The sequence below is a fragment of the Triturus cristatus genome, chromosome 11 (genome assembly GCF_964204655.1).
Source record: "Triturus cristatus chromosome 11, aTriCri1.1, whole genome shotgun sequence".
Classification (NCBI taxonomy): Eukaryota; Metazoa; Chordata; class Amphibia; order Caudata; family Salamandridae; genus Triturus; species Triturus cristatus.
The window spans coordinates 623,460,846-623,487,464 of NC_140594.1; the positions used below are offsets into that span (position 1 = coordinate 623,460,846).

General features: G+C 48.6%; 1 protein-coding gene across 3 annotated transcripts in view; it reads left to right on the top strand.

Moving 5' to 3' along the window:
• GPAT4 (glycerol-3-phosphate acyltransferase 4) overlaps positions 1–26,619 on the top strand; it is a 280,405-nt gene that overhangs the window by 73,384 nt on the left and 180,402 nt on the right. For all 3 annotated transcript variants that reach the window (XM_085634041.1, XM_085634039.1, XM_085634040.1), the window contains one exon: positions 19,488–19,557. In XM_085634041.1, the coding sequence (XP_085490167.1) occupies positions 19,488–19,557 (70 nt within the window). The remainder of the gene's footprint in view (positions 1–19,487; positions 19,558–26,619) is intronic.

Sequence of the window (26,619 nt, forward strand, 5' to 3'; positions counted from 1 at the left end):
ATGGTCTTGCGGAGATGGGGTGCGATGGTGACGCTTGCTTTGTTGAAGATGTGGTGTGGGCATGGACCTGACGGAGAGCTGGAGTGGATGGTATTCATGATTTTGATGGTGTCGTTGTTTATGTTGGTCCAGGTGAGCAGGGGATTGATGTGGGTGGTGGCCGCAGGGTCTGAGATGTCAGTGGTTGTCGGGGCGGTCAGGCTGTTGAAACTCTCGTGGATGTCTACGATCTCGATGGAAGAAGGTGGCAAGGGAGTCGCACAGGTCTTGCGATGGTGGGATGTTGTTGCATGACACCCGGAGCAGGGGGACATGACAGGCGACCTATTTACAGTACAGCTGGTGTATCATCACAGTACTGTTTAAGAGGGAAAGCTTCGATCCCAAAGTTGCATACAGATCTCCTTAACATGCAGCTGAACCATATCCTTATCTTACTTAAAAAAACATATATTTTGTCTGTGAGAGAGGTGCAGCAAACTTTATACCTGGGTGGCTTGTGCTGGGTGACATGGTTCTTCATGAACCGGTGGGTTAAACAATCCCTCGGGTTGTACAGCGCCTTGCCAACTGAGGAGAGACAGCAGTATTATATTGTGTAATTATGATAGGTTTGCTCGCACAGCACGAGATAACAGCGAGAGCAGACACCACAAGTTTACCCAATCATCCTGCACGTCTCTGGGCTGCAGAGTGCTCAGTAGCAGCCGAGTGGGCAAGGCGAGTACACTGCTCCGTCAGCATGGGGTTGACCTGCTCTGTTGCAACAAACACAGCAGAGCTATCCCTTTGGTTCCACAGCTCTCTATAAAAGGTGGTGTAAAGTAGTCTTCTGGTGTACACAACTCCCTAATGACTAAGAGAACACTTCTTCTGGGCCAGTGGCTCTCCATAATGAAAGCTGGTACCACTGGATTGCACAGCTCTAGGATCAGAGTGCAGCGCTCTTCTTGTGCACCATCTGAACAGCTCCAGGGAATGAATGTGTTGAAGGGATTTCAGTTATAACGGCGAGGGCGGAGTTAGGGTCTAGTTCCACAACTTTCTGTATCAATTGAGAGGGCAAAGATAAACTTTCAGTAGTAGCTAAGAGGCAATACTAGCCTATAGTTACACAGCTTTCAGTAGTAGCTAAAAAGCAATACTAGCTTCGAATTACACATCTTTCAGTAGTAGCCGAGTAACCAAAGCTAGCCTTTGGTTAAACAGCTTTCAATAGTAGCTGAGAGGCCATACTAGCCTGTAGTTAAGCAGCTTTCAGTAGTAGCTGAGAGGCAGTACTAGCCTGTAGTTATGCAGCTTTCAGTAGTAGCTGAGAGGCAGTACTAGCCTATAGCTACGCAGCTTTCAGTAGTAGCTGAGAGGCAGTACTAGCCTATAGTTACACAGCTTTCAGTAGTAGCTAAGAGGCAATACTAGCTTCGAATTACACATCTTTCAGTAGTAGCGGAGAGGCAATACTAGCCTATAGTTACACAGCTTTCAGTAGTAGCTAAGAGGCAATACTAGCTTCGAATTACACATCTTTCAGTAGTATCCGAGTAACCAAAGCCAGCCTTTGGTTAAACAGCTTTCAATAGTAGCTGAGAGGCAGTACTAGCCTATAGTTACACAGCTTTCAGTAGTAGTTGAGAGGCAACACTAGCCTACAGTTACACAGCTTTCAGTAGTAGCTAGAAAGCAATACTAGCTTCGAATTACACATCTTTCAGTAGTAGCAGAGTAACCAAAGCTAGCCTTTGGTTAAACAGCTTTCAGTAGTAGCTGAGTGGCAATACTAGCCTATAGTAACGCAGCTTTCAGCAGTAGCTGAGAGGCAGTACTAGCCTATATTCCCACAGCTTTCAGTAGTAACTGAGAAGCCGTACTAGCCTGTGTTACGCAGCTTTCATTAGTAGCTGAGAGTCAGTACTAGCCTATAGCTACGCAGCTTTCAGTAGTAGGTGAGAGGCAGTACTAGCCTATAGTTATGCAGCTGTCAGTAGTAGCTGAGAGGCAGTACTAGCCTATAGTTACGCAGCTTTCAGTAGTAGCTGACATAGACACCAAATCCGTCACGAAGACTCTGACGTTGGTAGGCCTGGTTCACAGTCGATCAACTGCTTCATCGTCGACTGCAGGGCGAACATCCCCGTCGAGAAGGTTGACATCGAGAAGGTCGTCGAAGAGGAGGTCGCCAGAGAGAAAAGCTCAGGCGAGAAGGTCTCCTTCGAGGTTGAAAAGAAGGTCATCTTTGACGTCGAGAAAGTCACTGGCGAGGAGGTCGCCGTCGAGGAGGTGGATGTCGAGACCTACATCCACCACAGGTCTCCACCTGCTAAGAGACAGAGAACAGATTGGTCACCAGTGCTGATATCGAGGGATCCGTCGATGTCGAGGGAAATTCAGGATCTGACATCTAAAGGTATGACGGAGAGGAGTGCTTCATCCTCCCCGGAACTACCGATCGTTCAGATCACACCGGAAGGCTCCCCGGCTCCAGAACACCATACGCCTCCGACTAACCTATCCCAGAGATGGTTAGAGAGCATAAAAGACTGGAAGATGCAGAAAATTACCCCTGGCTCCGAATATTCTCATATATATTCGCCTTCTCATTCCCGGGGTAGGCAAGTATGACATTCCACACCTCCAAAAGTCCACAGCCTCGAGGAGATAGATCAAGGTCTCTGCGTAGCCACTCTAGGTCAAGATCTCGGCACCATTCACCTACAAAGCAAAGACGCAAGTGGTGTCTTCATTGTCCTTTGACTCCAGATCATTGAAGGCTGACTATTCTCCAACTCTGTTCCACACCTCAAAAGTCCACAGCCTCGAGGAGACAGATCAAGGTCTCTGCGTAGCCACTCTAGGTCAAGATCTCGGCACCGTTCACCTACAGAGCAAAGACGCAGGTGGTCTTAATGGTCTTTTGACTCCAGATCATTGAAGGCTGACTATTCACCAACTCTGTCATCTACTCCACCAATTAGAGTATCGCCAGTGGATGGTATTGTCACCTTTAACGAGGTACTGTGTAGAGGGGCTACAAAGCTCAACATCGAAATGCCGGCATCTGTCCTTCGACATCTGTTATATTTGAGACGCATCACTGGTCCTCCACTAGACCTCTGCTCCCTTTTGTGCCTGGGTTACTAGAACCCGGCTCTCCATACCTTTCTTACGCCGGCTTCAGTGGGAGCAGCACCATCACGGGTAGTGAAGAAATAGAGCCTGTTGGAAACCGGGCAACCGGGTCAGCAGTCACCAGGTTTCCAAGCACAACGGTAGCTTGGCTCGAGCGGTTGGGGTACAGGCACCGTGTGAAGCGTACGTCACACCCTCACAATAACCATGCGTTCATCCGTTCCAAAAACGACACTACACCGTAAAAATTATGAAAGAAAGTAGCTTGTCTTTATCTTTTTCTCTTAGTTGCAGGGTTCATAAAAATAAATACAATACAATAAGATTTTCCTCAAAAGAGCTGGTCAAATAAATAATACCACAGTGGGGTTTCAATAAATAGGATCAGGGCATAAATAAACACGGAATAAATATAGGTGCAATAAATACAGAGGGCAATTAAATACTGTCAGACAATAAATACTATGCAGGAATAAATACAGTCAGACCATAAATAAAACGCCTTCAATAAATAATCTAAGCAATCAATAACAATTGCAAATCAGATCACATTTATGAGGTAGTCTGGTTTTACTATGCCCCAGGTACAGCTTGTGGTCATTTGGATGACATGAGGGGTGTCCCACCTAGATTGGTCAAGGCTGGGCCTGCACTGAGGTAGAATAAGGGTAACCTAAGGATCTGGCTATCCCAAAATACACAACCCCTCACAGAGGTCACTACACCAGTCTCGGTTCACCCCTGGCACTCCCAGGCTGGTTCTAACACCCCTCTAGCCCCTAGAATGGTCTTTTAGGGCTCCACAGGGCCTCAGATGCCCTTTCTACCACTTACTGCCCTTTTCACGATGATCGGCGCCGGGTCGACGCCGCTGGACGGCTCCGGTTCGATGTCGCGTCGATCTGTTCCACTTGACGCCGTGTCGATGCCGTCTGGCGGTTCCGGTTCGATGTCGCTGGGCGGCCTCGGTTCGATGTCGCATCGATCTGCTTTACCTGACGCCGGGTCGGTGCCGTGAGGCGGCTCCGGATCGATGTCGCTGGGCGGCCTTGGCTCGATGTCGTGTTCCGGCGTCACAGGGTCACGGTCTCCCCGCTTCCGGGTGTCTCCGGAGTGCGACCTCCACTCCCGACCTCCGTCGGCTCCACCTCGGGTTCCGGCGACTCCGGAGTGCGACCTCCACTCCCGACCTCCTGCGTGCTTCACCTTGGTTTCCGGCGACTCCGGAGGGCGGACTTCACTCCCCCGTCGACGCCTCACCTCGACCTCAGGTGGTTCCTTGCTCGACCTCCGGTGACTCTCCACGACCTCCGTCGGCGCCCTCACTCGACCTCTGGCGGCTCCGGGTACGACGTCTGCTTTCTGTCAGCGCCGCTTCTCCACCTCGGGCTCCAGGTCTCCAGGCTTCTCGACGTCAGGACTCCAGGAGGACACTGCTGAGCAGGTCAGGAACTTGCGGGTCCTCTTCTTTAAGGCCTCTTCACAATATTTTAGGTCCTTAAGATGGTTTTTCTTGTCTTGGTTCCACACAGGACTCTAGGCTGGGCTTGGTCAGTAGGGACTAGCATCAAGGGTGGGTTTCTGGACCCCACTCCAAGCACTGGTTTCCACCCCTGCTGCCTTACTCCGACCTCCTCCTGAACTGCCCCTCTCTCCTCTCTAGTCAGTTGCCAACTGCCACTCTGAGATGGCCTCCCAACATTCTAAACCGCCTCCAACTGTCACAGGGTTCCAGAATGTTGCAGAAGGTTCCAGAAATCTCCAGTGGGTTCTGATGATGTCACAGGTGGCCACCATTTTGTGTCACAGGCCCTCAGACAGAAGTTCCAGGGGTAGGGAAAATGGCTCCCTGACCCTGCATCAACACTAAAAAGTCTGGTGGTTCCCAAAAAGGAAAAATTCATAACAGGGTTTGAGGCAAAAGTGGGACAAAATAAATAATGATGAGGAGGGACCACCCAAAGGGCTGACAGGTCTAACACGCGTCCCCCCCAGCTGAAAGTGGGGAGAGCTACCCAACCCCTTGGGAGTTCTCATCACTAAGGCGGAAATACCTTGAGAGACCGTCTGCATTGGCGTGGTCCACTCCAGGCCGATGTTCCACCTGAAAGTCCATTCCCTGTAGGGAGATAGACCACCTTAGCAACTTGGGATTCTCCCCCTTCATCTGCATCAGCCAACGAAGGGGTCTGTGGTCGGTCTGAACTAGGAAGTGCGAGCCAAACCGGTATGGCCGCAACTTCTTCAGAGCCCATACCACTGCAAAGGCTTCACGCTCTATTGCACTCCACTTCTGTTCCCTGGGAAGTAGTCTCCGGGATAGGAAGACCACGGGTTGATCCAGACCCTCTTCATTGAGTTGCGATAACACTGCCCCAATGCCATGTTCCGATGCATCCGTCTGGACAATGTACTCCTTGGAAAAATCTGGGGCCCTTAAGACCGGGGCCTCGCACATGGCTTGCTTCAGCTTCACAAAGGCCTGCTGACAAGCCTCCGTCCAGACTACCCGTCGAGGTTGTTTCTTGGACGTAAGCTCCGTGAGGGGGGCCACAATGGTCCCGTACCCCTTCACGAAGCGGCGGTAGTATCCTGTGAGGCCCAGAAAAGCTCGGACCTCAGTCTGAGTCTTGGGGGGTTCCCAGGCCATGATAGCCTCTATTTTCGCCTGGAGGGGTTGCACCGCTCCCCTACCCACCAAGTGTCCAAGGTACACTACCGACCCCTGCCCGATCTGGCATTTACTGGCCTTGATCGTTAAACCAGCGTGTTTCAGGGCCTGGAGAACAGCTTGCAGGTGACGCAAGTGATCCTCCCAGCTGTTACTGAAGACGGCAATGTCATCCAGATAAGCAGCAGAGAATCTCTCCATTCCGGCGAGGATCTGGTTCACCAGACGCTGAAACGTGGCAGGTGCGTTCTTGAGCCCAAAGGGCATCACGCAGAACTGGTAGTGGCCCTTGGGCGTGGAGAAGGGTGACCTTTCCTTAGCTCCATCAGTCAAAGAGATCTGCCAGTACCCGGATGTAAGGTCAAAGGTACTCAAATATTGGGCAGCTCCCAGCCGGTCAATCAATTCATCCGCCCTTGGGATCGGATGAGAATCAGTCTTGGTTACTGAGTTCAGTCCCCGGTAGTCCACACAGAATCTCAGTTCCGGTTGGGCACCCGGTGGTGCAGCTTTTGGTACTAGTACCACCGGACTGGACCAGGGGCTGCTGGAAGGTTCAATCACTCCTAGCTCCAGCATCTTAGTGACTTCACTGTGAATGCTGGCCTTCACCTTGTCTGTCATCCGGTAGATCTTTGACTTCACAGGTGGGCTGTCTCCTGTGTCCATGTCATGGACGCACAGGTGAGTCCTACCCGGGACAAGGGAGAACAACGAGGAGTACTGCCCCAGGACCTGGCGGCAGTCCTCCTGCTGTTCAGGAGTTAGGAATGGGGAGAGAATCACTCCCTCCACCGACCCATCCTTTTCTTGAGACGAGAAAGAGTCGGGGAGAGGCTCGCTTTCTACGTCCTCTGCTCCGTCAGTCACCATCAGCAAGATGACTTCGGGCCTCTCATGGTGGGGTTTGAGGCGATTGGCATGCAGCACCCGTAGGGGCTGACGAGGGGTCTTCAGGTCCACCAAATAGGTAGCCTTACCCTTCTTCTCCAACACCTCAAAGGGTCCTGACCAGCGATCCTGGAGGGCGCTAAGCTCTCCTGGTTCGATCACCCACACCTTCTGGCCAGGCTCCAACTCCACCGGGTGAGCATTGTGGTCATACCACGCCTTCATCACTGCTTGGCTGGCTTCCAAGTTGTCAGAAGCTTGCTTCCACAACTTAGCCATTTGGCTCCGGAAGGCCAGCATGTAGCTCACCACGTCCTGGGGAAGCTTTCTGGGAGTTCTTTCCCATCCGTCTCTCACCAGGCTGAGAGGTCCACGCACAGGGTGCCCATACAAAAGCTTGAAGGGGCTGAAGCCCACTCCCTTCTGTGGCACTTCCCTGTAGGAAAACAATAGACAGGGTAGGAGGACGTCCCATTTCCTCCGCAGGCTTTCAGGCAGACTTCTGATCATGCCTTTCAAGGTTTTGTTGAACCTCTCCACCAGACCATTGGTCTGGGGGTGGTAAGGAGTGGTGAACCGGTAGGTCACTCCACACTCCTTCCACATCGCCCGCATATATGCTGACATGAAGTTGGTCCCCCTGTCGGACACAACTTCCTTGGGAAAACCCACTTGGGTAAAGATTCCCATCAGGGCCCCTTGCCACAACCGGTGCAGTAATGGTCCTCAGAGGTATGGCCTCTGGGTACCGTGTGGCATGATCCACCAGAACCAGGATAAACCTGTGACCAGCTGTAGTAGGCGGATCTAATGGACCCACAATGTCGATGCCCACCCTTTCAAAGGGGGTGCTAACGACAGGAAGTGGTTCCAGGGGAGCTTTCCGCTTCACCCCTGTTTTCCCACTGGCTTGACAAGACACACACGTCCGGCAGTAGGTGTCGGACGACACTTTCATCTGAGGCCAATAAAAGTGCGGGACAAGACGGGCAAAGTTCTTGTCTTGCCCCAGGTGTCCTGCCAAGGGGATCTCATGAGCCAATTCCAGAAGGAAGGCTCGATAACGTTGAGGGACAACCAAGGCCCGTGACGATCCGTGCATGGGTGCCTTGGGTTCACTGTAGAGGAGGCCATCCTTCCAGTAAATGTGGTAGTTCCCCTCAACGTTACCGGCTGCCTGGGGCTTCGGCCTGTCGCCTCAGTCCCTCAAGGGTAGGACACTCCCTCTGGCCCTTGCAGAATTCCTCCCTGGTCGGCCCTCCCTCCACGTGCCACTCGGCCGGGATGGGTAGGTTCTCCAGGTTGGTAACATCCCCCTCCGCGGACTCCTGGTCCACCGCCTCCAGTGGCCTATCCGTCACACGGGGCGCGGATGCCGAGGCAGGCTCCTCCTGTCCTCGGTTCTTCCCTTGGTCGGCAGCCGGTGGTGCCTTAGTTCCAGGCTCCCGCCTAAATGAACTCCCTCTCCGGGTAGTCGCGGACCTTGTGCTGACACAGGCCCAGTCAGGTGTACCCAGCATCTCAGCATGAGTCCGGTATTCCACCTCCTTCCAAGCATTGTGCTCCATGTCATTCCCCAGCAGACAATCGACTGGCACGGCAGGGCTTACGGCAACTCGAAGTGAACCTGCAACCCCTTCCCATTCAAATGGAACCTCGGCCACCGGATAGTGGCCCATTCTGCCGTCAGCCATCGCGGCAGGGTGGAGTACATGGGGAATTACCTGCTCTGGAGACACCAGTTGGCTACGTACCATAGTCATACTGGCTCCTGTGTCTCTCAGAGCCTCCCCTCTTTGGCCATTGATGGTGACCCACTGCCCATACTTTGTGGTATTTGCGGGCACCTGGATCTTAGGAACCATCTCCCGTTCTCCCAGGGACACTAATGTGACACCCGCCCACTCCCTTCCCTTATCTAAGGGCATCTCCTCCCCGAGCACTACACTAGCTACTCCGGGGGTCTTTCCTCCGATGGGAGGGGGTGGTCTTTTCGGGCACCTCACATCTCCCTTATAGTGTCCGACACCACCGCACTCGTAGCAATGGACAACCCTTGGCTGCTGACTCTGGCCAGGATTAGGGTTTCTGGGTGGGTTAGCCCTAGGGGTGAATCCTGTTCCCTTCCCTTGGGAACTATTTTGGGGGCCTTTAGAGAACTCCGTTTTCTTTTCCCCTCCCTCTTTCTTCTGGGGGGCGCCCTGTCCGGTCTTTTGAGAGTCCCCTCCAGTCCCCCTTGTGGACACCCGGGTACTAGCCCAAATGTCCGCCTCCTCAGCAAGCTTCCGGGGATTGGTCAGCTTGCTATCCACCAGGTGTTGACGCAGTTCAGGGAAACATTTTTCGAGCAGGTGTTCCTTCAACATCAAATCAAACAACCCCTCGTAGTCCCTCACCTCACTGCCTTGTATCCAACCCTCTAATGCCTTCTTTGCATAGTCCAGGAAATCCACCCAATTCTGTGTGCCCAGTTTGTGGCTACCCCGGAACTTCTGTCTGTACTTCTCGGGTGTTAGTCCAAACTTCCTCATGAGCGCCACTTTCATGGTGGGGTAGTGGGTCTGCTCATCCTGCTCTAGGGCCAATAATGTATCCCTACCAGCTGGAGGCATATACTTATACAATCCCCTTCCCCAATACTTCTCTGGAACCCCATGGACTCTTAATGAGATCTCATAGGCCGCTAGCCACTTGGCGATATCATCACCTGCACTATAGCTAGCCACTATGTCTTTTGGCAAATAGGGTTTGGATTCCCTGGTGATTCCTCTTTCTTCGCTGCCACCACTAGGAACAGGGTGTGCCCCGACCCGTAGGATCTGGAGATCTATCTCCCTGAGCCTCAACTCGTGAGCCATCCTCCGTTCCTCTTTTTCATTCTCCAGCTTCGCCAAATCCCATGTGAGTTGTCTTTTCTCCCTCCGGTCAGTGAATTCTGCTTCTAATAAGCCGTTGCTAGAGACACTGCTGCCCTTCCTTGAAAGTGTCCTGGTCCCCACTACTAGGTCCCCCACCTCAGGTTGGTACAAACCAGCCCCCTCGCTGACAGGCTCTCCATCCCTGTCCTCCTTCTCTACCTTACTTTCTCGACGTGCCTCCCCCCAAGCCCTTGAGCTGGTCTGGAGTTCACCCTTCTTTGCACCTTGGGGACAGAACACCCCCTCTCGCTCACAAAACTCCCTGAGTTGGGCCACAGTATAAGTTTCCACATCCTCCAATACAAACTCCATTTTACCCACTCAGGATAGAAGACAGTTGCTTACAGAATCTATGCAGGGGGGTACCTTTTGTAATACCTCCTCCCACCACCAGAAGTAAATTTGGAAAAAACAAAACTCAAAATTAGGAAGTCCGCTTGGAGAAAACTCCCGGTGTAGACCTATGGACTACCCACAGTTATTGTCGAGTGGACGCAAGCACAGCTCTATCCCACCGCTGAACACCAATTTTATGTTGGAAACAGGGCAACCGGGTCAGCAGTCACCAGGTTTCCAAGCACAACGGTAGCTTGGCTCGAGCGGTTGGGGTACAGGCACCGTGTGAAGCGTACGTCACACCCTCACAATAACCATGCGTTCATCCGTTCCAAAAACGACACTACACCGTAAAAATTATGAAAGAAAGTAGCTTGTCTTTATCCTTTTATCTTAGTTGCAGGGTTCATAAAAATAAATACAATACAATACAATAAGATTTTCCTCAAAAGAGCTGGTCAAATAAATAATACCACAGTGGGGTTTCAATAAATAGGATCAGGGCATAAATAAACACGGAATAAATATAGGTGCAATAAATACAGAGGGCAATTAAATACTGTCAGACAAATACTATGCAGGAATAAATACAGTCAGACCATAAATAAAACGCCTTCAATAAATAATATAAGCAATCAATAACAATTGCAAATCAGATCACATTTATGAGGTAGTCTGGTTTTACTATGCCCCAGGTACAGCTTGTGGTCATTTGGATGACATGAGGGGTGTCCCACCTAGATTGGTCAAGGCTGGGCCTGCACTGAGGTAGAATAAGGGTAACCTAAGGATCTGGCTATCCCAAAATACACAACCCCTCACAGAGGTCACTACACCAGTCTCAGTTCACCCCTGGCACTCCCAGGCTGGTTCTAACACCCCTCTAGCCCCTAGAATGGTCTTTTAGGGCTCCACAGGGCCTCAGATGCCCTTTCTACCACTTACTGCCCTTTTCACGATGATCGGCTCCGCTCGGCGCCGGGTCGATGTCGCTGGACGGCTCCGGTTCGATGTCGCGTCGATCTGCTTTACCTGACGCCGGGTCGGTGCCGTGAGGCGGCTCCGGATCGATGTCGCTGGGCGGCCTTGGCTCGATGTCGTGTTCCGGCGTCACAGGGTCACGGTCTCCCCGCTTCCGGGTGTCTCCGGAGTGCGACCTCCACTCCCGACCTCCGTCTGCTCCACCTCGGGTTCCGGCGACTCCGGAGTGCGACCTCCACTCCCGACCTCCTGCGCGCTTCACCTTGGTTTCCGGCGACTCCGGAGGGCAGACTTCACTCCCCCGTCGACGCCTCACCTCGACCTCAGGTGGTTCCTTGCTCGACCTCCGGTGACTCTCCACGACCTCCGTCGGCGCCCTCACTCGACCTCTGGCGGCTCCGGGTACGACGTCTGCTTTCTGTCAGCGCCGCTTCTCCACCTCGGGCTCCAGGTCTCCAGGCTTCTCGACGTCAGGACTCCAGGAGGACACTGCTGAGCAGGTCAGGAACTTGCGGGTCCTCTTCTTTAAGGCCTCTTCACAATATTTTAGGTCCTTAAGATGGTTTTTCTTGTCTTGGTTCCACACAGGACTCTAGGCTGGGCTTGGTCAGTAGGGACTAGCATCAAGGGTGGGTTTCTGGACCCCACTCCAAGCACTGGTTTCCACCCCTGCTGCCTTACTCCGACCTCCTCCTGAACTGCTCCTCTCTAGTCAGTTGCCAACTGCCACTTTGAGATGGCCTCCCAACATTCTAAACCGCCTCCAACTGTCACAGGGTTCCAGAATGTTGCAGAAGGTTCCAGAAATCTCCAGTGGGTTCTGATGATGTCACAGGTGGCCACCATTTTGTGTCACAGGCCCTCAGACAGAAGTTCCAGGGGTAGGGAAAATGGCTCCCTGACCCTGCATCAACACTAAAAAGTCTGGTGGTTCCCAAAAAGGAAAAATTCATAACAGGGTTTGAGGCAAAAGTGGGACAAAATAAATAATGATGAGGAGGGACCACCCAAAGGGCTGACAGGTCTAACAGAGCCCCAGAACAGGACCTGCTTTTTCTGAGGCCTGATCCTCCACCGGACCCTGTCATTGCGTCAGCAGCCAGGAAGGTGCACACGGGGGCCTCCTCATCTGCTGTTCTCACTGACAAAGACAGCAAAGCCATGGACTCTATTGGTAAGTTAATGTGCAACACCTCTGCCTCTTACATGAAAGTGGCCAGCGGTTCTGCACTGCTGGGTCGATATGACCGTTCGCTGTGGGACTGTCTCTCACGGTGTATGTTAAGTTGTCGAAAGATCAGCAGGATTTTTAGGAGATCCTGAATGAAGGAGGGCTTATGGCGAATCAGGTCATCAGGGCTGCAGCAGATGCCTCAGACCTTGCTGCTCATGGTTATTCCCATGGTATCTGCGCTAGGCTATCTTCCTGGCTGAGACTTGCAGGCTTGAAACCAGAGGCCCAACACAGAATTCTCAACTTTTCCTTTGATGATACCTCTTTCTTTGGCTCTCATACAGATGATGAGATGTCCAGGATGAATCTGAAATTGGACACCTTGAAGGCTGTTGGTTTGGAGAAAAGGAAAGACTTCCAATGTCATTACCGACCTTACGATCGCCGTCAATACCAGCAGAGGGTTCAAACCCCTCATTGGTCTTCGCAGCAACACCATGTGAGATCGCACTACCACCAGCAACGGCCCGGTAGAGGAGGAGGCGGCTCTAGTCAGACAACCCCTGCGGCAAAATGACAGTCTAAGTAGTGAGTTCTTGCTTCCCTCAACTTGTTACCCACTCCGGTAAGTCTTCACTTGGACAAGTGGATCAAAATAACACCGGACAACTGGGTAATCCATATTGTGTGTAATGGGTACTCAATCAGATTCACGTCCCCGCCACCCTCTGTACCTCCTCGGAGAACCCCAGTCAATCAGCTAGATCTGCTGCAAAAAGAGGTCTCTATCCTGTTACAAAACATGCAATCGAAAAGGTTCCCTGGCAACAACATCGACAGGGAATCTATTCCCGCTACTTCTTAGTTCCAAAGAAAGGTCCAAACAAGGAGTTCAGGCCCATACTAGATCTCAGACTCTTAAACAAATTTGTCCTCAAAGAGAGATTCAAGATGTTGGGATTACACCAAATCATTCCACACATTCATGAAGGGGACTGGATGTGTTCCATAGACCTTCAGGATGCTTATTTTCACATCCCAATTTCTCAAAAGCACCGGACTTTTCTACAATTCAGGACAGTCAGACCACTTCTCGTTCAAAGTCTTGCCTTTCAGACTCAAGTCTGCTCCTCGCACTTTTTCAAAATGCATGGCTGTGGTGGCTGCCTTCCTGAGAAAGCAAAAAATCTTTGTCTATCCTTACCTAGACTGCTGGTTACTCAAGAGTGTGTCTCCCAGTCTCTTGCAGGAACTTCTGGGATACTGCATTCAAATCTCAAACCACTTGGGCCTGTGCGTAAACTTCAAGAAATCTATCCTCAACCCAACTCAGAGGATGCACAACTTGGGCGCTACTCTAGACTCTGCAAATGCAAGAGCGTGTCCTTCGGAGGAGAGGCTATTATCAATACTCCACAAAGGTCGTACTCTCCTGAGACTTTCTTTATCCCACAACCAGGCAGGTATCCTCGTTGCTGGGCTCGATGGCGTCATGCATGTTCATTGTTCCAAATGCCAGGTTACAGATGAGACCCTTACAGCAAGCTCTAGAGGACCAATGGTCTCAACTTTCCAACTGCTGGGAGGACACCATAACTCTTCTTCACGTAGTTTAAATCTCAATAAGATGGTGGATGCAACGGTCTCATCTTCTGAAAGGAGTTCCCTTCCACCAGGAACCCTCCAAACAAACTATCGTCACAGATGCGTCCCTTCAGGGCTGGGGTGCTCACATGGGATGTGGTCGGAAAGGAGGAAACTTACCACATGAACATGTTCGAACTCAGAGCGGTACATCTGGCTCTCAAAGCGTTCTTTCCCTCCATAGAGTCACGTTCCCTGTTGGTTCAGATGGACAACACCACAATGATGTACTACCTGAACAAACAGGGAGGGACCAGATCCAGACCCCTGTCTCTGGAGGCTCAAGCGATTTGGAATGGCTACTGGCAAGGAACATGTCCATATCTGCAGTTCACCTTCCAGGTGCCGTCAGTGCACAGAAGGATGACCTAAGCCGAAAGTTCGTCTAAGCGCACGACTGGGTGCTAAAAGACGAGATAACATAAGTAATTTTTCGGAGATGGGGTTCTCCAGACATCGACTTATTTGCGGATGCGGCAAACGCAAAATGCAGCGTCTTCGTATCCAGGTACAACCATGCTCCAGAGGGAATGCACTGTTGATCGACCGGTCAGAGTAATTATTATGCTTTTCCACCAGTCCCTCTCATACCACTGTTGATCAGCAAGCTGTAGAGATCCAGGACATAGATGATGCGGATTGCACCAGAGTGACCTCGCCAGTGGTGGTACACGGACCTTCTACACCTCTCCAAGACACCACAGAGGAGGTTGCCATGCCATCCGGATCTGTTAACCAAGTCAGGAGGGAAGGTTTCTCACCACAACCTCCTGTCACTGAGATTGACAACTTGGTTCCTGAGTTCCTACAATATGGTCAACTAGGCGTCTCATAGGACTGTATGCAGATCTTAAAGGAAGCGAGAAGGCCTTCAAGGAGAAAGTCATACGCTTTCAAATGGAAGCGTTTTTTATCTGTGGTGTACAGCTAATGGTCACAACCCTATCCTGGGACAAGAACAGGTTATTTCACCATCTCTTTTGTACTTCGCTAAAGCAGGTTTACAGTTCTCTTCTATTAGAGTACATCTGGCAGCAATTACAGCTTATAGAAAGTCTCCCACTCCAGCTTCTTTCTTTCAAATGCCAGTTATTAAAGACTTCCTGGAAGGGCTAAGTAAGATCTACCCACCAATTTGGTTACCTTCACCTTTCTGGGAACCTGATGTGGTCCTCTCTAAATTAACCGTCTCTTTGTTATCTATGGTCAAATATACACTGGTTTTCCCTCTTCTAAAAGGTCCATTGCTCGATGGATAGTATTTTGCATTGCAATATCTTCTCAACTAGCCCACAAGCAGCTCCATGGCAAGCCAAGTGCTCACTCTACGAGGGGTAAACCCACTACTATGGCTCTGCAAAAAAATGTACTTATTCAAGAGATCTGTAAAGCAGCTACATGGCGCTCGGTCCACACCACACACATTACTGCTTAGATTTTGATACTCAGGCAGACGCTCAGTTTGGGCAAGCATCCTTGAGACATTTATTTGGATAACAAATGATTCAGAATATGTTTGATATGCAGGTATTCGTCTGCAGGGTTCATGGATGGGCTTGCTACTCTAATCAGTGCTTATGACTATTGATGATTATTCCCTGGAAGAGAAGGATAAGTTACTTACCTGTAGTCCTAGTTCTCTTTCAGGGGTATACTCATCAAAGTCATACGCAGCCCTCCCTGGACGAATACCTTGTCTATTACAGAATGTTTTTTCCTCATGTTATTTATACAATGTATTACACCTTCAAAAAGACCTGACCTAACTGTCACATATGGGACATGATGGGAACCTGGAGGTCTTAAAAGCAGGGCGCCAGTTTTCTCTAATGAGTGTTCTATATGCAGCCTTCTAGGCTGATCTGCCTATCACCTCGCCTTTTTCTCTGAAAATAAAGGCTGTGTACAAGCAAGTTCGGAGTATGTTTCTCTGTCATGGAAATTGTATTCTGTATTATGTATTTCAAATGAAAAATACAATGTAATATTGGCATATTTGAGCCTAGATTTTAGTTGTGGGCTGTATATTTATATACATGTGTGTATATTATATATGCATTATATATGTGTGTGTGTGTGTGTGTGTGTGTATATATGTATATGCATATATTTTTTGTTAATGCTCCGGGGTCCCCGCACGAGGGCGGGACTATTCAGTGCCTATGACTTTGATGAGTATACCCCTGTAAGCGAACTAGGATAACAGGTAAGTAAGTTATCCTTCTATACCCATGCTGGCCCACCTGAACCAGTATCAAGTTTCTGCATTATCGCTTGCCCGCTACTGTTCTGCCAGAAGAAAAAGCACTATAACGTCGCCAATGAGGGGTGAATAATTTATTTTTCCTTCCTTACTTTTAGCCATGCTGCACAACAGCCATGCTGCTCTGCAACTTGGCTAAAAGACACTGACCAAGCCAATATCTTTTGCATAGGCAAAACTTATTGTCTTTGCCAAATTTTGTTCTTATTGGACTGTGAAGGACCTGTGATTGTTTTGAAGGAGGTGTGGTACAGCATGTTGACAAGTGGTGAGTTTTAGCAAGCTAGGCTTAAATGTATGGTTTGTTGCTATTGGCAAAGTTGATCAGTTCTGTCCTGGTTAGGTACTGGACATCTAGTTCTAATGTGGAATTGGTGTCCAAACGAGCCTTGTGGTGCACTTTGCGGAGTGGAGTGTGAAGCGGTCTGTTGGCTGGTGAATTAGGGAGAGCTCGAGTGCCTAATTGTGGGAGTCCCTGGGGAGGTTATTGAAGGAGTGATATGTTTGTTTCTCTCGATAAGGTTAGCCTTGATATGGTGTTGTAGCGAAAAAGGAGGGAGAAGGAGGGGTGACAAAATTCTTTTCTGCCCAGTAGTACCAGGGAAAATTACCTAATTAGACGACGATTGGTTACTATGCGGTATAGGCTCCTTTTAGGCATCACCCTGTGAATGTCTTATTATTATTTTTTTTTTAAACGTAATTAATTGCAGCAGATCATCTGGCTTTCAATAACTCTTGAATCATCTTGTGGTGCAGCAGCTTGAAACCTTTCGTCCTTTGCTGTTTTTAAGTTGAAGCCTACCAGACAGACAGCAGTCTGGTTGCGAAAAGACATTTTGTTAACCCTGGGCGTAGTGCACGAAGTAGCGCTACGCAAAGTGCACTTCGCACTACGCGAGCTACGCGTAGCACTTCGCAAACTGCGTAGTACCCTGTTCGCACTGTGCAAGATGCCGTTTTCAATGATTGCATCTGGCACTGTGCAATCATTGAAAACGGCATCTTTCACAGTGCGAGCTGTAGTTTTCTGCCGCTCGAGTAGATTTTTACTCGAGCTGCAGCTTTCTCAACGCGGACTGGTAGTTTCTCATCGCGAGCATGCGCGACCACTCGCAATGAGAAACCTGACCTCCCCGCGATCGCCAACTTGATGTTGCTGATCGCGAACGAGGAAAAAGTCTCACCGGGATGTCATTTTGCTTGCTTGCGGTCGCCAACTTAACGTTGAGGACCGTGAGCAAGCAAAAAATGACCGCTGCACTACGCAGCGTTACGCATGTTTGCACTGTGCTACGTGCAATTCGCGTAGTGCGAAGTAGCGCAAACTACGCGAGCGTAGTGTAGTGCTTTGCCCAGGCTTACATTTTGTGGGCATTCTGAAAGCTTCCTTGGGAATGCATTCTACCCATTGCTTACCATTGGCTTTGCGGTTTGTAATTGCCATTTTCTGACTTTCAATTTGCTGGCTTTATTTGTTTTAGACTGTCAAGCATGTCTTTGTTACTCCTGTGGTGCAAATCCTGTTCACCATCTACACTATGACACTCTGACACTCTACACTACAACAGCGTAAGAAATTTGAACTGCGACATTGTACGAGACTCTAAACTACTACACTATACAAGACTACACTACGAGACTCTGACACTCTACACTGACACTATGACACTCTACAGCACTCTATACTGACACCCTGCGCTATGACACTCAACAGCACTCTACACTATGACACTGTACACTGACACTCTACGGCTATGCTATTCTTCACTCACACGCTACGCTATGACACTCTACGGCTACGCCATTCTACACTCACACGCTACGCTATGACACTGCACTCTACACTGATACTCTATCACTCTATGTCACTCAACACTGCACGAAACTCTACTACGACACTACACTACGACACTACACTACGACGCTCTACACTACGACGCTCTACACTACGACGCTCTGCACTACGACGCTCTGCACTACGACGCTCTGCACTACGACGCTCTGCACTACGCTCAGACACTCTGCACTACGACAGTCCACAACACGCATTCCACGACACTACTGTACCCTACTCTGTGCCACCCTGCACTGACACTCCACAACGTTCCACTCTATGCCCTCCACAACATTCTACAACACTCCACTTTACGACACTTTACGACACTCCACAGCACTCTACTCTGCGCCACTTTACGACACTCCACAGCACTCTACTCTGCACCACTTTACGACACTCTACAGCACTCTACTCTGCGCCACTTTACAACTCTATTCTATGCCACTCTTGACACTCCACAACACTCTGACACTTTATTACACTTTACAACGCTTTATCCCAGTTCCCTGCACTCTGCTCCCCTGCTCCTCTACGATGCTCTACTCTGCGCCCCTTTACGATGCTCTACTCTACTTTACGATGCTCTACTCTGCGCCACTTTATGACGCTCTACTCTGTGCCACTTTACAATACTATGCGACGCTCTACTCTGCCCCACTCTGACTTGCCACAATACTCTGACACTTTAGTATACTCTACTCCCCTCCACTCTGCGCCTCTAACTTTAAAGCATGCTGAACAACAGCCCTGCTGGTGTATACTATGGCTAAAACACATTGGCAAAGGCAAAATCTCTTGCATAGACGAGACCTATTAGCTTTGCCAATACTTATTTTATTAGTCGTGCTCCCCTTTCTTCAGCGTCCTCGACTGCCAATAAACTGGTTTCTTGAATTAATTTGATAATGATTGGGGATGCTCAAACACTTCATGTGGTTATGGAATACAAATCGTCCTTTTCGGATTATGCTAGTTAAACAGGATATGGGTTGAAGCACTTGCGGTATTGTGGAAATTGCCTCATCTTTAATGCTTGAATATAATGTCATGTAATGAGCGCCGTGTAACAACTGATGAATTTTAAATAGGCAAAACCGGTAGTACAAGAGCAGAATTGACTATTCACATTCCTATGCAACCAGCCCTTTACCATGGGCCGTACCAATTACAACACCGTGCATTCCAAGAACACTAAACGCGTCCTTGCCTCTGTGCATACGAAGTGGCCGGTGGGATATTACAGTGCACATTCACCCAGAGAAAGGAGCATACCATCCGCTTGTTTTCTCTGCGTCTGTCAAAGTGCCAAAGACTCACTTACTGCTGTCTGTCTGATTAGAACACTTAGTCCTCCTTGCCTCCCAAGCCATCAATCAATCCCGCATCATGTCCCGTCTCTTTCAATAAAGGTTTGTGCCTTATTAAACACTATTTTTGTACTCATCACCCTGAATACTTTCTCTCAACCCGCCCTCAAGACAATCCAGAACAAGTGCTGCTTGCTTTTCCAGACCCCCATGAGTACTAGAAGGCCTCATTGTGATAAAAGAGTATTACTTCAATAAAGACAACTTAACATAAGCTGTTGTCGGGAATCAGCCATTCCCTCTGTTCTCTAAACCAGTTTTTCTTTTTTTCCACAGTGGGCAACACTAAGGATAGAGCGAGGGGCTAAAGAGAGCAACCACGCTGTGTACAAACCTTGCAGCAATGGTAAGTACCTCTTATTTGCACAGCAGAACACCAGTATTGCACCCTTTGCAGTAGGAGGTCTTTCATGTCAACATACTAATCTGGCGGGTGAGATTGGCACATACCGAGCAGCAACAGGGTCTTTCACTCACATACAGAATACACAGCTGTGTCATGTTGCTACATCAAATGGAGAGTATATGGGTTCAGTTGATACTTTAGAAAGCCCATAGGTATTAAGTGCATCAGAAATGTGTATGTTAGTATAATTCTTATTTTTGATCCCCGCCTCTTTTAAAGACATTCTGGTCTTGCTTTCTGGTTAAGTTATTATGAGTATTATATACCAGAATTCAAGTCCAGGTGTTGTTGCGTGAATTACCCCATCCATGTCTTCTATGCCTCTTATGCGCCTGACTTCCACCCTCTCAGCACACTACATGCCTGCCACCGCTATCTCCAGGCCTTCCACAATCATCTGTTCAACACTAACATCCTCATTCCAAATCCCACTACACTCATATCTGCACACCAAACAGCATCAACCAGGCCACCACTCTTGATGCACATATCAATATCCACCCAACTCCATCTGCTCCCCCAGTTCATGTTAGCACCAAGTCTGCTCTCCGGCATTTAGCCAATACAAGGGGCCTTGACACAAAAAAAATTGGAAATCCTTCTCATCATGAGACTCCCCTCCACCTCTTTGAGTCTTAAGTATACTGCACACCAGTCATGCACCCTCAAAACTAGCGGCGGTCTGGCTGTCTAGTACAACCCATTCTGTAACTTTCTACATTTGCATAGCTGCTGCTTTAGCTTCATCCTCCTAATGTTTCTTCACATGTCTAGCTTCTATCGATTCTCACCTGTATTACAACCCACCCAGCTGCAACAAACGCTTCATCTTGGAATTCGCCGGAATACTGTCCATTTCCAAATCGGCAGCGCAAAAATGTATGTCAAGATTAAACATTTCCTGCTGATCCCATCTCAAATTTCACAAAAGCCGCATCTGCCGATATCATCTTATTAATGCAGCTCACTTTCGACCCATAAGCTCCAAAAATTAAACATCTCGGCATTATCAAATCTCCTTGACCTTTAATGCTTTCCCAAAGACTGACCTGATCTCGGTGCCATTGGCTTCAGCTTAACAACCAAATGCATCCCCTACACACATCTCAAATCGTTCATACAAGAACTTCCCACTGATGCACGCTTCTCTGTAACGCCCCAACCCACCCACAACTACCAACACTCTCCTCACAAACTTCTACATCCCACTACAGACCATAGCTGATGAGCACTCACCTGCCCACTCAAAAATAAAAGATACATTCATAATCTTGAAAAGCCCTGATGCACCTAAGTCCAGTCCAGTTTGTCAAGCCTACAAACACATTGTGAAAAAGCAAAAACATATTACGGTCTTGAAACAATACTGAAGGGAAACATTAAAAGTAACTGCATTGTTTCAATCCACTCCAATCTCTTCAGGTGCCCCATTTCATAGAGAAATCAACCAACACCATCAAAGACGACGACAACATTGCAAACGTGGACAGACAAGCCTTGTAAACGTCTGACACATTCCCAACACACACTCATTCCAGTTGCTGATCATCTACACAGTTGCCTGCCTAACTGGCTCCCTGCAAGACAACTTACATTTTCACATCCCCTCTATAACAGTAAATAAAATGTAACCCTTAAAACAAAGCCACTGAACCCCTCAAAGCTTTTTCACCTACCCTCATCATATTTCCACCCCACCACCACCTACCATCCATCTTGTCTGCCTCCCTCATGGGTAGGTCCTACTATTTCTTTAAAAAAATTAATAACATTTTAAAGATGAGATTATTGCCTCCAATGACCTCCTCATCAGCTGTCCATTCACCCACCTCTTCTATTTAGGGGAAAATCTAGAGTCTGTCCAATCTAACTTCAGCAACACATTGCTAGCCCCCACCACAGTCAGGTGTACCAGTTTAGGGCTACTCTACCGTTTTAGTACTGAGTTGCCAACCATCCTAGTGGTCCATACACTAATCGGTGGAAACAGAATTGTGTGCGTCCCAGACCTGCTAGTCCTCTAGCCAGTCTTCATGACCGATCATCACAGTTGCTCTGCTGGCATCTCTGCACATGCATGTTCATCTTCTACACTGTCTTGTGTGGTTTTCTGCCTTCTCTTGGACATGTTTTTTGGTTATGGAGGTACGGTGAAGGTGCTTAGGGAACCACCTGAGTGGTGTCGACTTTAGTTGACACCACTTAATGTTCAAGCCGGCTGGCAAGGCAGCATGCGTGGTGTATGTCGTACCACAGGCCTGTTACTAGTACAATGTGGTTAAACATGTTTGTGGCATTGGGAAGGCTCTTGAGCAGAAGGTAGTTTTTGCCAGAAACCAGTTTGGCATTAACGGTACAACTCCTTGTAGATGCTCCAACACTATTGGAGGACTGATTCCTCTCAGCAGAGAGAAATATTAGACATGGTTGTCAGGCCGACCATCATGGCTCATCAAAAGCAGCCTCTTAATTGGAGCTCCGACAGATGTTTAGAACATGTCAACTAGGGATGCATTTACCTGACTTAGGGGGGTGTTTTGCAATTTCTGGGAGATATAAAGCTTATGTTAGTTTGGATACCACTGTCCGTTCTATATAGCTTGAGACATCCCCACCACCCTCAATTCTTTTAGTATTTCCACGGATGCATTTAAGCCATACTTCATGTATTAATGTATTCTATTGCAGTGTTTTATAAGCCAGACAAGGCTACCAGGCACATTAGCCATTGTGTAGCACATTTCTCAAAGGTGGACTGCTTGGTTAGAAGAGTGTTAAATTATGGTGCGGCTACTGTAGAACAATTAAATTGTGTGAGTGACGAGATTGGTGCACTTTTCCTTACTCAGGTTGCTGCACTAACTACAATGACAATTCAAGATATCAATCTTAGTCTTGTAGTGCATGGATGGAGATCCTGGGACAGCCTAGAGCCCAATACCTCTACAGCAGTAATACTTATGAAGTAGATGCCCCATATTCCTAACAGTTAAAAATATAGAACATTTTTCACCTGTTTTAAACATTAAAAGGTATTAGCAGTGCGGGTTACAAAATATTTTTTTAATGCATTTTATTAAAGTTTCACACTCCGTTAGCCAACAGCATTTTATGAAATACATTACTCAGTGGCATCCCCTGGAAAAACATTTAGATAGTGTGACCATCAGCATGGTTTTATATCTTTTAGCGTGCCTCTAAACCTAAACATTCAACCTTTGGCACTATGCTTCCGACTCACTGCATGCTTTCACTCCATCGTATTTAGCCCCCTGTTGGTTTGCCAATGCTGCCACACTTTAGTCCACTTATTCGGGAGGCCTCTGCCTTTATATGTATGTTTCTCTGCCAAAATGCATGAGTCCATTTTGTTTTTCCATCTGTCCAGATCTGACAGGGAAGGGGCTCCCCATTTACACGTCCTATTTCCCTTGGCCATCATTGGCCCAAGAGTGATAAAGTTTCATATATCTTGGTGGGCCGTGCTCCAGCCAAATGTTTAACAGGGCTGTCTATGCAACGACAATGGGTCTCCAGTTGAGATTGGTGGTCAACAATATATACAAGGGTACTGAGAGAACGAAGAAATCCATACGATGTTGACCACCCAATGGCTGATGACTCGTTATAATGCTGGAATTGAACCTGGATTAGTGAGTCTGAAGCAACTGGTTGCGATTTATGTTCCCAGTGAGTTTGATTGCAACTCTCTAGAGATTTTGTCTCAGTAGGGAACGTGGATGATGCGGACGGTAATTAGAGACTTTAGACTTTTTATATCAATACTTTTGACTAACAGGCTTTTTTGTGCATAGCCTTTCAAAGAAAAGGAAGTATGGGGACAATAATGAGGAGATTTAGTATACACTGTAAGAAAAAACATCTCGACAAGAATAGCTGACTGCTATGGAAATTTAATGAGATGGTGAGGGTTGGTACTTGTTGGAAACAAATAAAATAACTTTATACCAGTCCTTGCAGTGTTATAATTTCGATGGGATACTTGGTGAAAAGTGAAAGGAAAAACAGTGGATATAGACCTGGTTGATGAAAAGTATAAAGGAAAAGATCAAAGTAGTGTGAAACGCCAGGACTTCGCATCGCATTGCAATCAACTGGATCCTCGACGACGATGCAACAGGACCTTGCACCGCAGCCTCAGCGGCGCAGTGCTTCAACCTGTTCCACACAACTCTCCGCAACTAGGATTTAAGATACTTTGTTCAGCAGGCCTAACTGGGTCCCTGTAGCGCTCGCGTTACATCGCGGTTGGCCTGAACTTGTGACTTTGTCCCATCCCTTTGTGACCGGATATCACATGTTGGCGCTTTTTGACATTATTCCAACTTTAAACTTCAATATCTCTGCATTTATTGATTGGATTTTTGTCGTTTTGGTCTTGCTTTTTTTTTTTTTTTTTACTGAAATGTACTTTACATTTTTCCAAATGTGGTATGGGGTCTCTTTTGAGGTATTTTCAAAGTTTTACTGTTTGAAGTGTTGCGCAAATACTTTGCACATAGCCTTCAAGTTAAGCCTGACTGCTCTGTGCCAAGCTGCCAGAGGGTCGACCACAGGTTAATTTGGGGTTTGCTTGTGCATTACCATGACTAGGATTGTGGTTGTTGCTCGTACACCAGTAACCCAATTTCTAACAGGTGTGAAGAGGTTGCATTTTAGAGATATCTTCTGGGCCTTTAAATCGCAAGTTCAGTGGATCAAAAAATACTCAAATCTGATTGGCCAAGAGAACTTTTTCTCTGGAGGCATTTACCGGATTCGTGAAACTGAAACAATCTGACTGGTCACAAAATTACGAAAAATAAATATTGCTGCTGGCATTACAAGACCTGGGGCTATTCCGTACGGGAAATGGCACATAAGAGGACGGAGTGAATACAACCCGTACTCAAGGCCCAGCCCTTCCTCCTCCGTCATGTTTGGATTACAAAAAAATAACAAATAAATGCCCTTCATGTTGTGGGTGTAGAGTTTGCAGATCTAGTAGCTAGAGGGATTCTAGGAACAACCCTGCTAGTCCCCGCTCGGTGAGCTGATTGATTAGCTTGTGGTTCAGGGTTGTTCTGAAAGGCCCTTCTTATGGTTAAATCTAATAAAGAAATGGACATTATTCTGTAGGCATGGAATGTGCGGATCTAGCAGCTTCTGGTATTCTCAGTTAACCCCCAGGGCACCCAAAAGCATCACCAGTTCCCCTTTGAACTAGACTTTAGGTTCTCAATCAGGGCTTTAAACATGAAAATGCTTGAAAGTATGTGTACTAGGAAGAAAATAGATTTGGATCCAGAATAACTTCCCCATTCATCAGAGCCACATGCCACACTGGGGAGTGTGCAGGCAGGCTCCCTCCTGGTATTTCTGTCACCAGGGATTAAAGGAAACTGATACCCTAAGGGTCTGGGATGAGTCGCGGATCACGCAGTGTCGGGGTGTTTTAAGAAAGGAAATGTTGCAGCGCTCTGACACAGATTTTGTAGATCTTTGTTCTTGGTTCCTGCTGGTCAACTGGGCGGTAAAGTGTCAAGGCCCTTAGGTTAGCTTGGTGCATTGAGGCATCCCCCTCAGATGCGTTCTGCCAGCCCATCATTGCTATCTGCAGTTTATGATGGGCCGCAAGCACTTCATGTTTGCCATGCTCCCCTTCGGCCTCACCAGTACCCCTCAGGTGTTCACCAAGGTGATGGCGGTGGTCGCAGCCCATCTGCGGAGATCAGGGGTCCCAGCCTTACCCTATCTCGATGACTGGTTGTTGAAGCGAGCTCGTCCCAAGCAGTCATCTCCCACCTCCAGAGTAAGGCAAACCGCCTGCATTCGCTAGGGTTCACTATCACTGGGTTGAAGTCATACCTGACTCCCTCTCAGACACTCCCTTTCATCCGAGCAGTTCTAGACATGGTGCATTTTCTGGCTTATCCTCCTGAGCGGTGAGTCTAGCATATTCAGGCTACGATACCGATGTTTCAGCCTCTATCCTGGATTTCGGTGAGAATGAATCGTAGGCTGTTGGGCCTCATGACCTCCTGCATCCTGCTAGTGGACCGTGCCAGATGGCACATGACGCCTCTGCAGTGGGACCTTGAGTTCCAATGGACGAAGCATCGGGGAAATCTTACCGACCTGGTTCAGATATCAGAGGGAACCGCGACTGACCTGCAGTAGTGGCTGCCAAACTGCGATTGGGTCAGAGGCAGACCCCTATATCTTCTCCACTCAGATCTCACGGTAGTTAACGATGCATCCATTCTGGGATGGAGTGCCTATCTGGTTGAGGTGGAGATCAGAGCACTCTGGTCTCCGGCGTAAACCAGGCTCCATATCAACCTGTTTAAGCTGCGTGTGATCCGGTTGGGCCTGAAAGCCTTTTTACCATCCCTCAAAGAAAGGCTAGTTCAGGTGTTCACGGACAATACGACTGCCATGTGGTACTGCAACAAGCAGAGCGGAGTGGGGTCATGGACCCACTGTCAAGAGGCCCTACATCTCTGAACTTGGCTGGAACAGCAGGGCATTTCCCTGGTGGTTCAACATCTGGCCGGTTCTCTGAATGCCAGAGCGGATGAACTCGCAGCTGGTGCCTTGCAGATCACAAGTGGCGACTCCATCCGGAATTGGTGCAAGTTCTTTTCCAACGGTGGGGAGAGCCTTGGTTAGATCTATTTGCCTCCGAAGAGAACGTGCCATGTCAGCAGTATTGCACATTGGAGTTTCCAAGGCGGCTCTTGCTCGGCAATGCTTTTCATCGCGAATGGATCACAGGCCTCCTGTACGCCTTTCCCCCAATACCACTCCTGCCCAGAGTGCTCTAGAAGATGAGGAGTGAACGGGCCAAAGTCCTCCATATGGCTCCGGACTGGGAACAGAGAGACTGGTATCCCGAGCTTCTGTAAATGAGCATCGATCCTCCGGTCAGGCTGCCTCTTCAGGAGGTTCTTCTGTCTCAGCAGGAGAGGGTCCCCACCCAAACCTGTCCAATCTCCACCT